Here is a 16,358-nt window from a genome sequence, read left to right on the forward strand (position 1 = left end):
CAGAAACAATGGGGTATGTCTCAAGTGACCATACACTTTCTGAATGTTTTTGTCAATTCATATTCACCAAACGCTCTTTTATTAATTATGTATTCTACTTAAACGCCATTATACTTTACTTTATCTATCATGAATTACTTTGATCATGTTGAGAATGCATTTCATCCGTAAGAGGCATGTTAAGTATCAACAATAATCCTAAAACATCAAAGGAAATATAAGTAACGTATGTCTTGTCATATTTTCAAGAGATCATTGTAAGTTATTTTTTTGCTCATCTCGAAGTTTTTCCACACGAACTAGTATATCTAATTCAAAGTCAAAGAAAAACTTGGCCAATACAGTTGACAGTAAGTTTACTGAACATGGGGAAGTATTTGATTTTTATAGGATTAATTTGCTCCGTACTACATGCAGGAGTTATATCAACCAGTACTAGAGATGATATGGTAGAAACTCCTGTGGTCGATAACCAAAATGTCCCTTTACTTGCAATGTTCGACATGACAAAAGTAAACAAGTGCATCATGGAATATATCTCAGACGCTCTCAAAATAAAAATGTCAAATTTGGTTAAAATGAAGTTAGAGGAGGTTTTGCTGTCATTAGAAATAGATGAGGATGTGAAACAATACATTGCAAGTATGAAAGGAAATTTAACAGTGAACATTAGAAAGGAAATTAAAGATTATTTTGATGACATGAAACAAAATTCCTATGATGCTATTTCTAAAGGTAACTGCATTTGTTATATTTCCTATATATATATGGTAATTGCTTTCGCACCAACCATTCATTTCTTGTTGGGACATTATTATTTTAAATTTATTCCAAAACAAATTATCCCAATTCTAAATGGTTGCAACTATATTTGAAAATTCCTTCTAAAATATTTTATTTGTTTTCAATAAACTTTGAATCACATTATATCTTAAAAAAACATATAAACCAAATTGTACGCGTGAAAAAAAAGGTATGTTTTGAACTATTCTTGTAATCACAATATTTAAGGTACATTGTAACAAGTAGGTAATTTTGTGATTTTTAATGGCTTTCTATTGAATTTTAGAAGAATTTACACTCCAATAATATTATGTTTGTATGTTAGAATTTGTCTCACAAAATATCATGGATTAAAACATTGCTGTGTCGTCATTCTATTGTTTTACCCGTTCTTTGTTACAGTGATTAGACTGTCATTTACCTGTAAGAAACCATTATGTTACCTTTAGCTGTCCAATATTTTTAAGAATACCTCCTCTTTCTTAAAAATATCGGACAGCTAAGGGTAGCATAACTGATTTTTACAGGAAAATGATAGTTCAATCACTGAAATAAAAAGAAAAAAATAATTACCCCAATTGTTTTCATCGTGTAAACAAAAATACAACCAAAAACAAATGACAATTAGAAAAATACGTTTTAAAAGAGTCACCTTCCAATACAATAATTTTGCCACCCATCGCCATGGTTTCTTGAGGAAAATAAATCACTTTCAAATTGAGTTTTAACACTTCCAATACTTATATCACAGCCATTTTTCTCATGTTTTTTGGTTGTCTCTTTTTAAGGACTAATTCAATAAGTTGATTATGCTCGTTGTAAGTCTTGTTTTTGTCGCTTTCATGAATTTCCCTTTTCAAAAGAGTTATCCTCGTCCGTCTTTAGGCTATCCAAATTGACCTCTGGTGTTGCTTTTATTCTTCCTAACATCATTTTCATGTGCAATTAAAATGAAAAAAAAGCGATAAAGTAATGTTTCTAAAATTTGATAAATCATGCCGCAATACAAGGACCATGAACAAACAAACCCTTATCCTGTGTACAAAGTTGGAATCTAGAACTTCCTTCATGAACTAGGGGACTATAATCGTTTTTATAATTTTCAGGTTTCGACGTTGATTGTTTTTTAAGTCTGATATTATTGCATAAGTTTGAATATAATGCAACACTGCGCTTATGAACGACGATGAATATAAGAAGAATAGAGAAGACATTACCGCATTTTATCTGGTCAAGCAAACCAATCGTGTTTCCGACTCGCACTTTGTTCGCAGTGATCGTTTTATAAAAGATTTTTTTTTCAAAAGAAAATCGAGACAAAATTACGTTTCGGTAACATTAAAAAAACATAAGGGACTCAATACACAAATTAACGAAATAAGAGCGACACGGCCTTGCAGAAAGAAAAAAAAACTGAAAAAAAGGGTGGGGGTATTCAGGTGGAACCGTTCGGATAAACAATAACAGTCTCTTGAAAATTCCAACAAAAGAATATAACTGATCGCATGTTGTTATCTCTTCATTTGTTCATATTAATTATATATTTGGAATAAAATCGACTGCGGTGCACTCGATATGACTCAACAAGAACCTGTCTTCATATGATATTTTTTTCTCATTGACCTCGTAAAAAATAAAACCACAGAAGAAACAAAAATTGATAGGAGAGGACTACAATTTGAAATATAATATTTATAAAACTTGCCTTTATTAGCTGCTTTTACTATATCCTCTTTGTACATTGTTATTCACACTGAAATAATGTATCTGAATATATGATGAATACATATTTGATTTATATCCAAGGTTTGAAACAACACAATCACTAATAACGACATATCTTTCTTCGTTTTTTTGCCTCAAGAATATATTTTCATCACTTTATCCATTCTGAAACACAAACCGTATGTAAAAATATTCATGGAAACTATGAGCGGAAAATGTGAGTAGTCCATGTGCACGCATAATTCGTGATATGCATACCCTGTGTCTTATTCTTCATGCAGCATTACATGTTGTTTACCTTCAGCTGTACTTTCTTTTTTTGTCTATTTGTTTTTGAATTTGAGCTACTGTTTAAAGGAGCCAACATGTAGGATATATTTTAATGTAAAGAAAGTTTATTCACAAAACCATTTTCATAATTGATAAAATAAATCTTTGCTTGCTTTTTATTTTGTTTTACCTTTTTCGACGTGTTAAACAATGTTTTAAGTAAGATATAAGCCTCTAACAGTCCATTCTGTAAAATGTTGAACAGGTTTTGGGCCTGCGACCTCAGACCTGTCCAATATTTTACAGAATGGACTGTTACCGGCTTATATTCCTTACATAAACAGCAAAACTGGTATTTCTGACTATTCGTTGGCATCATTTAGAAAGTATGAAATTTTACAAAATCACAAATCTGTCTTTTTTCTTGTGGTTTTTACATCAGTAAACGACAAAAAATGTACCGTCATTCTACTGGACACCAAAAAAGATACATTGTTCATAGCTATTTCTAAAGTGCTGACTACTATTCTTTCTATAGTAAACAAAATGACATTCAACAATTTATTGTGATGACATAAATTACACCATTTTCCTCGGAGATCAGTATGTTTTGTGATTTTACTTTTTAGAATCTACGTCGTCTGATCTGCTAATAACCGAACGAAATCTATTCCGGAATATTACTGTTTTGCCCAGTATAATTTCGCAATAGTAAATTCAATCCAATTCTATACTCTATTTAAAGACATTTATCTGTGCTAAAATAAGCGTCCCAAAATATGTCACGTTTTGTGGCGTTGATACTTTCGTTTGATGCACAATTCATAATTCGATTGTACTGTACTGGTATACCGTCACAATTCATTGAAGTTGCTGTCAGTTGTTATACTGTGGTATATACTGTATTGCGTTTATTTCTACTTGCCATAAAACCTAAGACTGGAGTAGGCAGCTGGTATCTAATCTATGTATGTTTACGTTTGTTTTTGTAACAGTTCAGTATTTCTGTTGTTCCGTCGTTTTCCTCTAAAAGTTTAAATGCGTCCCTCGATTTTGGTAAGGGACCCGGATTTGTTTTCGTTTAATCGATTTATCACTGTTGTCTTTATTTACAGCCAGTAGAACTGCAAAAGAAAACATTCAAAAGGAAATTAAAGACTATTTTAATGATATGAAACAGAAATCCACTGATGCTATATCTGAAGGTAACTGCATTTATTATATTCTTATAAGCGGTAATTACATAATCGACATGGCACCATGTTTTTCTTGTTGCGACAATGTTTCTTTTTCCTTTGACCTTACTTTTTTTTAAACTTCAAACAAAAATAAAAAAAAAAAAACATTTTTACAGGTATTCTACAGCATTTCATTTGTTTTTAACGAATTTGGAATGACAAAATTCATTTAAAAACATCCATATTTAACCGAACGTTACCTTTTCCCGAATGTAACTGTTTTGCCGAGTATAAACTCTCATTGCTATTAGACATGTTTCGATATTTATAAATCCAACATTTATGAATTTAGTTATGATATTTCTTTTTAAGCATTATCGGATATTGTGTTATGTCTTATTGTTTGTGGTATAAATTCTATTTTTATTTTCTATATGTATGTAAAACTCAAGATAATTATTCAGCTATTGCATTTATATGTATATTATTTTTAGTTTTAAGCAAGTATATATATAGAATTTACTTGTTTTATACACTTTTGATTTAGGAGAGAAACGACTCGGTTTAAAAATACAAATACATACAACGTTACTGTCATAGTTCTATATTAATATTAGTGTAATGTAAGGGTTTAACCTATATTTTTTCTCAAAATGTCCTGTATCAAGTCAGGAATAAGGCATTTGTTATCAAATTGTCCGTATATATAAGGGTTGACGTTTGTTCTTGTAACAGGTCATTATTTATGTTGTTCCGTTGTTTTCCTCCTATAGTTTATATGCTTCCCTTGGTATTGGATAGAGACCAAAATTTGTTTTGTTTATTCGATTTATGACTACTGTTGCCTTTATTTACAGCCGGTAGAACTACAGAAGAAAACGTTAAAAAGGAAATTAAAGACTATTTCAAAAATATGAAACAGAATTCCACTGATGCTATATCTGAAGGTAACTGCATTTATTATATTCTTATTAGCGGTAATTACATAATCACCATTGAACCATTTATTTCTTATTGTGATGGTTTTTTTTTCTGGACATTACTGTTTTAAAAACTTAAAACAAAACCCAAAATACTGGCAATTTAAATGATTGAAATATTTTTGAAGGTGAATTCTACGATATTTCATTTGTTTTCAACAAATTTGGAAAGACACAATCCATTTAAAAAACATTATAATCCATATTGAACCGAAGTTACCTATTACCAAATGCTACTGCCTTGCCGAGTATAAATTTGCATTGCTATTAGACATGTTTCGATATGTGTACATGCAACATTCATTTATTTAGGTGTGATATTTACTTTGTAAGCATTATCGGATGTTGTGTTATGTCTGATCGTTTGTGGTATAAATTCTATTTGCATTTTCTACATGTATGAAAAAGTTTAGATATTTATTTGGCTTTTGCTTTTATATGTATATGATTTTTTTGTTTCAAGCAAGTATACATATAGAGTTATGATTTAGAAGAAAAACCGATAGGGTTTGAAAATACAAATAAACAAATCGTTTCTTCACAATTCTATATCATTATTCTTGTAATGGTACACACAATTACACAATAACAAACTGAATCCTAGTTTGATAATCTATTGCTAGAAATTTACATGTGCTAAAAAAATAGTCCCAAACATATATCACGTTTTGTGGCATTGAAACATTCGATTGACGCAAAATTCATAATTCGATTGTACTGGTTTACTGTAGTAAACTCATAGGAGGTGTGGTCAGTTGTTATACTGTTGTTTATATTATATTTCGTTTATTTGTACTTGCCATAAAACCTCGTTTAACCTATAATTATTCTCAAAATGTCCTGTATCAAGTCAGGAATACGACAGTTGTTATTAAAAAGTCAATTTCTATAAATGTTGCCGTTTGTTATTGTAACAGTTCAGTATTTCTGTTGTTCCGTTGTTTTCTTTTTATACTTTTTATGCTTCATTTAATTTTGGATTAGGACCTGGATTAGTGTTTGTTTGATCGATTTATGATCACTGTTGCCTTCATTTACAGCCAGTAGAACTGCAAAAGAAAACATTCAAAAGGAAATTTAAGACTATTTTAATGATATGAAACAGAAATCCACTAATGCTGTATCTGAAGGTAGCTTGTTTTATTATATTCTTATTAACGGTAATTACCTAATCACCATTTGTCCATTCTTGTTGCGACATTGTTTCTTTTTTCTCGGACATTACTTATTTTTAAACTTCAAACGAAAGCCCAAATTATTGCTAATTTATATGATTTTACTATTTTTGCAGGTATTATACAACATTTCATTTGTTTTTATTAAATTTGGAATGACAAAATTCATACATAATAATTCCATATTTAACCGAACGTTACCTATTCCCGAATGTAACTGTTTTGCCGAGTATTAATTCGCATTGCTATTAGATATGTCTCGATATTTATACATCCAACATTTATGAATTTAGTTATGAACGGAAGTTACATAATCACCATAGAACCATTTTTTTTCTTGTTGAGACGTTGTTTTTTTTTTTTTTTTTTTTTTTTTTTTTTTTTTTTGGGACATGTTTTTAATCTTCAAACAAAAACCCAAATTGTTGCAAATTTCAATAATTGAACTTTTTTGGTAGGCTTATTATACGACATTTTATTTGTTTCATTAAATTTGGAATGACAAATTTCATTCAAAAAGTTATAGTCCATATTTAACCGAACGTTACCTTTTCCCGAATGTTACTGTTTTGCAAAGTATAAATTTGCATTGCTATTAGACAGGTCTCGATATGTATAAATACACATTCATGTATTTAGTTATGATATTTCTTTTTAAGAATTATCGGAATTGTGTTTTGTCCTATTGTTTGTGGTATAAATTCTATTTCTATTTTCTATATGTATGTAAAAGTTTAGATAATTATTCAACTATAATTTATTTGATTTATTCAGTTTTGATTTAGAAGAAAAACCGATATGGTTTGAAAATACAGATACGTACATTGTTACCGTCACAATTCCATATTAATATTCTTGTAATGGTACACAAAATTACACAGTTACAAACTCAATCCCAATTTTTATTCTATTTATTAGAAAATTACATAAGCGTCCAAAACATACGTCGCGTTTTGTGGCGTTGATACATTCGTTTGACAAACAATTTATAATTCGATTTTACTGGTGTAAGGTCGTTAATTCATTTGAGGTGTTGGCAGTTGTGATACTTGGTTTGTATTATATTTTGTTTATTTGTACTTGCCATAAAACCTCGTTCAATCTATAATTATTCTCAAAATGTCCTATATGAAGTCAGGAATACCACAATTGTTATTAAAAAAAAAGTTTCTATAAAGGTTGGCGTATATTATTGTAACATTTCAATATTTATGTTGCTCCGTTGTTTTCATTTGAAATTTATAGTTTATAAGCTTCTCTCTTTTTTGGATTAGAACCCGGATTTGTTTTTGTTTAATTGATTTATGACTACTGTTGCCTTTATTTACAGCCAGTAGAACTGCAGAACAAAACATTAAAAAGGAAATTAAAGACTATTTTGATGATATGAAACAGAATTCCACTGATGCTTTATCTGGTAACTCAATTTATTATATTCTTATGAACGGTAATTGCTTAATCGACATTGAACTATTTATTTGTTGTTGTGACGTTTTATTTTTCTCTGAACATTACTTTTTCTAAACTTAAAACAAAAAGCCAGATTATTAAATTAAATGATTGGACTATTTTTTGCAGGTATTCTACGACATTTCACTTGTTTTCAACAAATTAAGAACGACACAATTCTTTTAGTAACATTATAATTCCTAATTGAACTGAACGTTACCTATTTCCAAATGTTACTGTTTTGAAGACTATAAAGTTGCATTGCTATCCGACATGTCTAATAGCAATGCAAATTCATCGTACAATTTATTATTCGTACAAAGTGTTTGTAAAAGTAATATCATGTACAAAATAGTAACATGTACACGGAAGATATATAGATCAGACAATAAGTACAATTTCGTTTTTCAGTACAATAAACTTGTTTTCAGTTAATTTAAAATTATTAGAGACGACATTAATATTCAGCTTAACCCTTCAGTTTAACATTTTTTGTAAATTTATGTCTATACTGAACTTCTTTGAATCTTTGACATTTTAAATTAATCATTTTAATTCTACACGAATTTCAGCGCATAATCACTGTGACTGCTCCGACTTGGTTATAAAACATTTCAGGAGTGGAGTGTTCAAAATATTCCCGAAGGGTACAGCTGGATTCAACGTGTACTGTGATATGGAGACTGACGGAGGAAGATGGACGGTAACACTTTCTCTAGTTGACCTTTAATTGTTTTCAATTTCATTTGTGAAGTAATTTGTTTTAGTCATTTGCATTTTAAATATTTCCAACAAACTCGATTATCTAAAATTATTCACAAGGTAACAGATTAAAAAAAGAATTAGTAAAGCTACTCTCAGTAAACACTATGTTTGAACGTAAATAAACTGTTGATATAAAAAAAGAAGATGTGGTATGATTGCCAATGAGACAACTCTCCACAAGAGACCAAATGACACCGTAATTAACAACTATATGTCACCGTACGGCCTTTTATGAGACAATCATTTTTTTTAATTTCGGTTGAAAGGCAATGCTGAGTAGACACAAATGCTACAGCGAAAATAGGACACACTGCCAAACACACTACAAAACAACGACAACAAACAAAAACTCACAAATATGTTACTATACACACAAAATATCCAAAAACTAAGATTACTGACGACGTTCCCATATTGGCAACCTGTTTTCGGTACTAGAAGTTTTTAATGAAACATCCTGATTGAAAAGAGGTCACTATTTCCGAGTTTTGAAAGAATATCTTTTCGATGTGCACAAAACATTCTGTTCTCAGATAACATTACAAATGAATTATATTTTCCTGGCCTTTAAAACCTATATATATAAAGTGAACATAATAGTAAATAAACAGAATACATTTTAAGTTTTCCTTAGCTATTTCTGGTGTTAAATAATCATGTCTCTTAGCAAACATTCTCTGTTTTAATTGATACCTAAGTATATTTTACTAAAACTGGATTTGCAGATTAGACACGGAACAGAATAAAACTCATTAAGAATACGAGGCTTATAATTTATACGCCAGACGTCTAAAACAAAATCTGATCAGTGTCGATTGAATAAAAACACTAAAAAGCCAAGCTCCTATCATTGTTATTATTTTTTTTAGTTTAGATCGATTGTAGCTTAAGTGCTTCTATATGCTTATTCACTAAACTTGCAAGTTCTGAAATGTTTTCATGTATAATGTGCAATACTAACTGAGTAGACCAGTCTTTGTATGTCCCTTCTTTATCAGTTTGATTAAATTAATCAGATCAAATCTGTGTCCTGAAGTTAGCATTGATAGTGTAGTTTGTTATATTCACTCTTGATTATGTGATTTGATTGTATGGATGTTAGTTTGGAATGGAAATAGTTTTCTGAATGTCCTTCTTTGCATTTTGAGAAATATAGATGTTTCTCTTCTGAGGACAATACCCCAACCATTTAGCTAGTCATATTTTAATAGTGTTCTGATAATAGATATCTGCAAGTAATTTGGATGACACCAATTTATCAACCGTCTTATTGATCATACAATTCTCAATCTGTAAAGAAGGACAAACGACGAAGAAGTGACTGCTTTAATAAATAACGCCATTTAAAATCTTATGTTACAATACCCCACAGTATACTATATACTTTGTCAATCAACTCCTCAACATTGATCATTTTTTAAATTATTTTTCTTTGGTATTAAACGTTTTTAATGATCATCAGCAGATACATTTGTACATACAATAATTACTGAATTGAGGCTCATATCGTTATATATATATAAAAGAAGATGTGGTGTGATTTCCAATGAGACAACTGTTCACAAGAGACCAAAATGACACAGACATATTAATGCACAAATGCGACACGTTCTTCTTATAATCCTCTGACTTTTAAACTATATACAAAAATTCATCATACTACCAGACAAAATACTTTATGTTTTATATAATATATATATCTATATTTCTTATTGTATCATTTCTGTACACTAAAAATAAATACTTCGTGTATTGTATCAGAGATCCTTGTTTAATTCCTACAAGCAGGTAACACCTCCCGAAACGAAAGCTTATTTTAATAAGCTAGAGTTAGAGAAGGGGATAAGGTCTCTGCGCAATGCTAGGCGGTGTTGTCGTAGAAGTTAGAAAATAAAGTACAGGTTCCAGCCCCGGCGCCGGGGAGGAAGTTACGAATCAAATCTACTCTAACATCGTTAGGTTGATTTTCTAGGCACTTTATACATATTCTAAGGCCTGGTATTTCTTAATCATAAGAAATCCGATGGACAAGGTATAATTTGCAGTTGTCACTACACACAGGCAGACATATACATATATTTATCTACAGTGATTGTATGCTTCTAAAAAAAGATTAGCATCCTGCAATTATACTGAAGAGATGAGTAGATGATCATTTCTGTACACTAAAAATAAATACTTCGTGTATTGTATCAGAGATCCTTGTTTAATCCCTACAAGCTGGTAACACCTCCCGAAACGAAAGCTTATTTTAATAAGCTAGAGTTAGAGGAGGGGATAAGGTCTCTGCGCAATGCTAGGCGGTGTTGTCGTAGAAGTTAGAAAATAAAGTACAGGTTCCAGCCCCGGCGCCGGGGAGGAAGTTACGAATCAAATCTACTCTAACATCGTTAGGTTGATTTTCTAGGCACTTTATATATTTCTTATTCATATAAGTTAGTGTTAACATTTAATAACTTAGGTTTTTCAGCGCAGACAAGATGGTAAAGTAGATTTTTATCGCGGCTGGTTAGAGTATGTGAAAGGTTTTGGTGATGTCAAAACTGAATTTTGGTTAGGTCAGTAGTTTGAATAATTTATGTAAGGTTAACAATATATGAACAATGTTTACGGCTAACTAGAATGAATCGAAAATGTCCTCCGTATTGCTAACTTTTAACAGAACAGATAAGTGCATAAACATGTATGTGTGACATTAGTTGAAAGTATGAAATAATAGATTGAATTTGTAAATACCAGTGGCAAGTATTACAATCATCTAAGGACGAGAACAAGTCAATGGGATATAGTTATGAATTCTGCTTTGTCGACACGCATATCAATATTTTAACGTGCTGTTTTATAAATTAACTTCCAAAAAAGAAGACCACCGAAGCGGTTCAATACATTAGAATTAGCTGTAACATCCAATACTGTGTCTGTAACAAAATAACTTTTTATTTATTGTGATTTTTATTTTATATGTTGATTACCTTCTTGGTTTTAAACAAAAAAATAGTTAAGGTAAAAAAAAGATGAAGGATATGTGGGGAGTATTTAGAGAGTGCAAACCTATATTTTGCAAATCACGAACTTTAATATACAACACTACTAGTATTTAAATGTTTTATTTAGATTTGATGAAGTTACAAACAGAAGAAGAATTGTTTATACCCCAAACAGTAAAAACAATTTTTTTTAAATGTATACGGTTATAAAAAAGCGAATGCAAAAACCCGGGTACATTTTAATTATGTTCGACTTAATGTCTAATATGTGTTTTTACTTTGTATGTCTTGTTTTGATCAACCACGAAACCAAATTAGAAAACACTTCCCGATTTGCATTTAGGGGAGAACAATGATTAAAATGTTTATATATATATATAGATATAGGAAGATGTGGTGTGAGTGCCAATGAGACAACTCTCCATCCAAATAACAATTTAAAAAAGTAAACCATTATAGGTCAATGTACAGCCTTCAACACGGATACATATATTTGATTTCTTTTTTTCTGTGATTTGATTTTTCGTTCATAGGTAATGATAAACTTCATGATTTAACATCTCAATGAAGTTATGAACTCCGGGTAGATCTGGAGGATTTTAATGGTAATAAGGCGTACACAAAATACTCTACCTTCAACATTGGCGACCAGTCAACCAACTACATACGGACCGTTAATGGCTACAGCGGAACCGCAGGTAATATTTACATTTTTTCAATGATTAATGGGACAATGAACTTGAATGATTCCAATGTGTTATTTCAAAGTAAAATCTTCTTTTAACAATGACTGAATCAGTGTATGTGTTTTTATATGTTGTGATGTTATGCTATTGTTTCAGAAAAAAGAAGAAGGTTTGGTACCATTAAAACGTTTAATCCCTCTGCAAATGTTTGCACCTGTCCTAAGTCAGGAATCTGATGTACAGTAGTTGTCGTTTGTTTATGTAATTTATACATGTTTCTCGTTTCTCGATTTTTTATATAGATTAGACCGTTGGTTTTCCCGTTTGAAAGGTTTTACACTGTCTAGTAATTTTGGGGTCCTTTATAGCTTGTTGTTCGGCGTGAGCCAGGGCGCCGTGTTGAAGGCAGTACATTGACCTATAATGGTTTACTTTTTTAAATTGTTATTTGGATGGAGGGTTGTCTCATTGGCACTCACACCACATCTTCATAGTCTATAGTTTATTAAAGAAAACTCAGCCGCAGAAGACTGCGTAACAGGAGCATATTATACACAATATAAATCACAACATATTTCATAATACATTCAGTATACATTTTTATATTATACATCTTCAGAAATAAATCTATGTTTATTGCAATTTTAAATCAGACAAGCATCTTTTCTACCTTTTGAATAAAAATTGACAGCTTAGACAGCACATTATTATTACAATATTTAAGTATACCCAGTACTTTTTTAACATTTGGATATTTTAAATAATATAGAGGTATGAACTTTCCCCTTAAATCTTTAACTTCACAATTGGAACATATACATATATAGTGGTACACATCCCCAAGACTAGCTTTACAAAGTGGACAAAGTCTTTCATTTCGTGGTACATTTCTCCATCTTCCTGTTTCAATGTGAAACTTTTTATTACATACCCTTAGTTTACATATATTAACTCTATGACCCCGCCTCAATTTTAACAGATATGGTTCTAAGCAAAACTCTTCTTTGAAGTGTAAATAAAATTCCCCCCTTGATGAGTTATTTATATCAGAGAACCATTTTTGAATAAACTGGTCCTGGAGACGCTGCCTCACATTAGTTTTAATATAATTATAATCAACTTGCTCCGGAATATTATATACTTCACAAAAGCCACAGTCATTAAACACGGATTTTACATAGTTAAACCATTTGAAATTATAACCTTCATGCTCATGCATGTACCAAAGTAACTTTTACAGTTTACCCGATAATTTTTTATCGTTTGTTGCAAGCTTGTGCCAAAAAACATACCATTTTTAACTTGATCTGCAGTTCAAGTGGAAATCTTCCAAGTTTTCCATACACCATCAAATTTGGTGTAGAGGATCGCACCCCCAAAATGCGCTTACAAAACTGTAGATGTAATTTTTCAGTATTTTTATTTTCAAACCCCCATATTTCCGAGGAATAGGTCAAAATAGGAACCACCAATGCATCAGATATTTTTAACTGTAAATCAATCGGGAGTGAGATATTTTGTATCTTCTTGTAAAGAGCATAAAGTGCTTTTTGAGCTTGGTCTACCAGTTTTTTTCGAGCTTGAAAGAAGTTTCCGTTGTAATTAAACAGCAGATCAAGATAAACATATGAATCTTTAATTTCAATAATTTCATTACATAATATTTACATTTTTCAATGATTATGGGACAAGGAACTTGAATGATTCCTTAGTGTTATTTCAAAGTGGGATCTTCTTTTAACAATGACTGAGTCAGGTGTAGGACAGTTTAATACACATATTATATCAAGACATAAACTGTAAGATGATACATTTTTTTTCGCAATTTTACTCGTCTTTTTCTTTTTAAACAATCTGACATAACATGACTGTACTTATTTTCCTTTTTTCACAATATAGTAGAAAAACCAGTCAAAAAATAACGTTTTAATTTTGATACGGTTTTTTGTAAACAAAGAGAACATTGTAAGTTGTATTTACGATACAAACTAAGTGAGTTTGTGCGGCACTTCTGGTACAGTCTTCCACATTATCGCACTTTCTAACCCGAATGTAAGTTTTCAATATACACCGAGGTACCAAAAATTATCGCCAGATCTGCAGCGTTACGAAATAGTCCAGACAAATACATTTCTTGATTGACAACATATTTGTTACGTTCGGAGAACGTGTTTTTCAACAGACTGTCGGCATTCCAATGGGAATAAACTGTGCCCCTCTACTTGCCGACTTGTTTCTTTATTATTATGAGGCTGACTTCATGCAGGAACTTCTTAGGAAGAAAGATAAGAAGTAAGCAATATCCTTTAACTCTACTTTCGGCTATATAGATGATGTTCTTTCACTAAACAATTCAAAATTTGGTGACTTTGTGGAACGCATCTATCCTATCAAACTAGAGATAAAGGATACTACAGATACAGTTAAGTTGGATTCATATCTTGACTTACATATAGAAATTGACAATGAGGGTCGGTTGAAAACAAAACTTTACGACAAAAGAGATGATTTCAGCTTTCCAATTGTGAACTTTCCATTTCTAAGTAGCAACATTCCAGCAGCACCTGCATACGGGGTATATATCTCCCAATTGATACGATATTCCCGTGCTTGCATTTCCTATCATGATTTTCTTGATAGAGGGTTGCTGCTCACAAGGAAGCTATTAAACCAAGCGTTCCAAATGGTGAAGTTGAAATCATTCCTTCGTAAATTTTACAGACGCCATCACGAGTTGGTTGACCGTTATGGAATAACCGTTTCACAAATGATATCGGATATCTTCCTTACGTCGTAACTACAATCCCCTTCCCTTTCATGAATGTGACCTACCGAATTAGACTATTTACCGGATTTGTAATCACATAAGCAACACGACAAATGCCACATATGGAGCAGGATCTGCTTACCCTTCCGGAGCACCTGAGATCACCCCTTGTTTTTGGTGGGGTTCGTGTTGTTTATTCTTTAGTTTTCTATGTTGTGTCATGTTTACTATTGTTTTTCTGTTTGTCTTTTTCATTTTTAGCCATGGCGTTGTCAGTTTGTTTTAGATTTATGAGTTTGACTGTCCCTTTGGTATCTTTCGTCCCTCTTTTATACAACCGTTCATGAAAATGTCCATGGACCGTAATACTGACAAAATCGATCAACAGAAACAAAGCACAACCTCGATCTGTAAGTCCACATTTTAAATTCATACAATAATGTTCGAGCCCTGATCAATATCAGGAATAATAAACAAAACTATTACAACTGTTAAATTTCCGAATGACAGAATGACAGACACTTTATACACCGACTAAATAGTTGCGCGGTCATAAACAGATTATAATGTATACAAATAGTGTATCCTTTATTCATTTATTTACCACTTCTTATATATAACTTATATCTTAAAAAAGCTATTTTGAATCAATGTGTCGGAACAGCAATAACGAGTGTCAATTTATAAACCAAACTGAAGTTCTTTTTTTTAATTCATATCAATGTCCATTTTACATTATTTTTTTAAAATTTTATACAAACATTAGGCGATGCGCTCAAGTACCATAACAAACAAGCCTTCTCGACAAAAGATAAAGATAATGACAACTATGGCATTAATTGTGCAGAACGTTACAAAGGAGCTTGGTGGTATGATACCTGTTATTATTCTAATCTAAACGGAATGTATTTAGGAAATACAAAGAATGCCTCAGGTATCTGTTGGAATCGATGGAAAGGAGCTCAGTCCATGAAGACTACATCGATGAAGATACGTAGAATATGATTGTAAAAAAAGACAGCTTTCAGTTTGAAAAAAAAACACCATTATGTCTACTATATATATTATAGTACTTCTTTTGTGAGATATTATTAATTAGATTTTGTTTGTTTGATACATGTAATGATGGTCACTTTAATAAATGAATACGCGGACACGTTTTTTGCTGTTTTTAGACCCATTGTTGGCCTTTGGCTAATTTCTGCTCTTTGGTCGGGTTGTTGTCTCTTTGACGCATTCGCCGTTTCTATTCTGAGTTTTTTATGTTGTGTTGTAAAACTTATTTTATGATGTTATCTAAATTTTATATATCTTAAAAGGTCGATATTTCTTGTTTTGAACTGTTTCTCCACGAGGGTATTACCAGTTCAGTTATAAATCGTTATTGTGGATATCGTTTGAATGAAATATGCCGTTATAAAATTTAAGATCTAATTTTAAATCAAGAAATATATCTCCCTTATGCTCAGCTCCGATTTCTCGTTCGGAATGGATTTACTTAAGATACTTATTGATATGATCAGCTCTTAAACGTTTGTATACATTTTTCGGTTTTTTAAGTATTTGGCCTCGTGTTTAACTGACGAGACACGT

The 16,358-nt window shown here is 31.2% G+C and overlaps 1 protein-coding gene across 3 annotated transcripts; it reads left to right on the plus strand.

The window, feature by feature from the left end:
* The first annotated feature begins 374 nt into the window (after positions 1–374).
* Positions 375–15,911, plus strand: LOC143069030 (uncharacterized). 3 transcript variants are annotated; one of them, XR_012976298.1, is made up of 7 exons: positions 4,814–4,903; positions 5,977–6,066; positions 7,442–7,528; positions 8,133–8,263; positions 10,787–10,883; positions 11,846–12,010; positions 15,532–15,911. XR_012976298.1 is itself a non-coding variant. In XM_076243464.1 (5 exons), the coding sequence occupies exons 1-4, from the start codon at positions 447–449 to the stop codon at positions 6,015–6,017; spliced, it is 510 nt and encodes a 169-aa protein (XP_076099579.1). In that variant the 5' UTR covers positions 375–446; the 3' UTR covers positions 6,018–6,066; positions 7,442–7,528. The 3 variants fall into 3 exon arrangements, 1 of the variants encoding a protein (XP_076099579.1); XR_012976299.1 differs by having other exon boundaries at positions 10,796–10,883; XM_076243464.1 differs by lacking the exons at positions 8,133–8,263; positions 10,787–10,883; positions 11,846–12,010; positions 15,532–15,911 and adding exons at positions 375–735; positions 3,894–3,983.
* The last annotated feature ends 447 nt before the right edge of the window (positions 15,912–16,358 follow it).

The sequence above is a fragment of the Mytilus galloprovincialis genome, chromosome 3, assembly GCF_965363235.1.
Source record: "Mytilus galloprovincialis chromosome 3, xbMytGall1.hap1.1, whole genome shotgun sequence".
In the NCBI taxonomy this organism is placed as follows: domain Eukaryota; kingdom Metazoa; phylum Mollusca; class Bivalvia; order Mytilida; family Mytilidae; genus Mytilus; species Mytilus galloprovincialis.

What these genes read in the sequence shown, in the direction of transcription:
- LOC143069030 (XM_076243464.1), top strand. Translation starts at nt 447, where the DNA reads ATGGTAGAAACTCCTGTGGTCGATAACCAAAATGTCCCTTTACTTGCA. An exon ending in CACTGATGCTATATCTGAAG is followed by an intron (nt 3,984 to 4,813) that starts GTAACTGCATTT and finishes CTTTATTTACAG; the next exon opens with CCGGTAGAACTACAGAAGAA. An exon ending in CACTGATGCTATATCTGAAG is followed by an intron (nt 4,904 to 5,976) that starts GTAACTGCATTT and finishes CTTCATTTACAG; the next exon opens with CCAGTAGAACTGCAAAAGAA.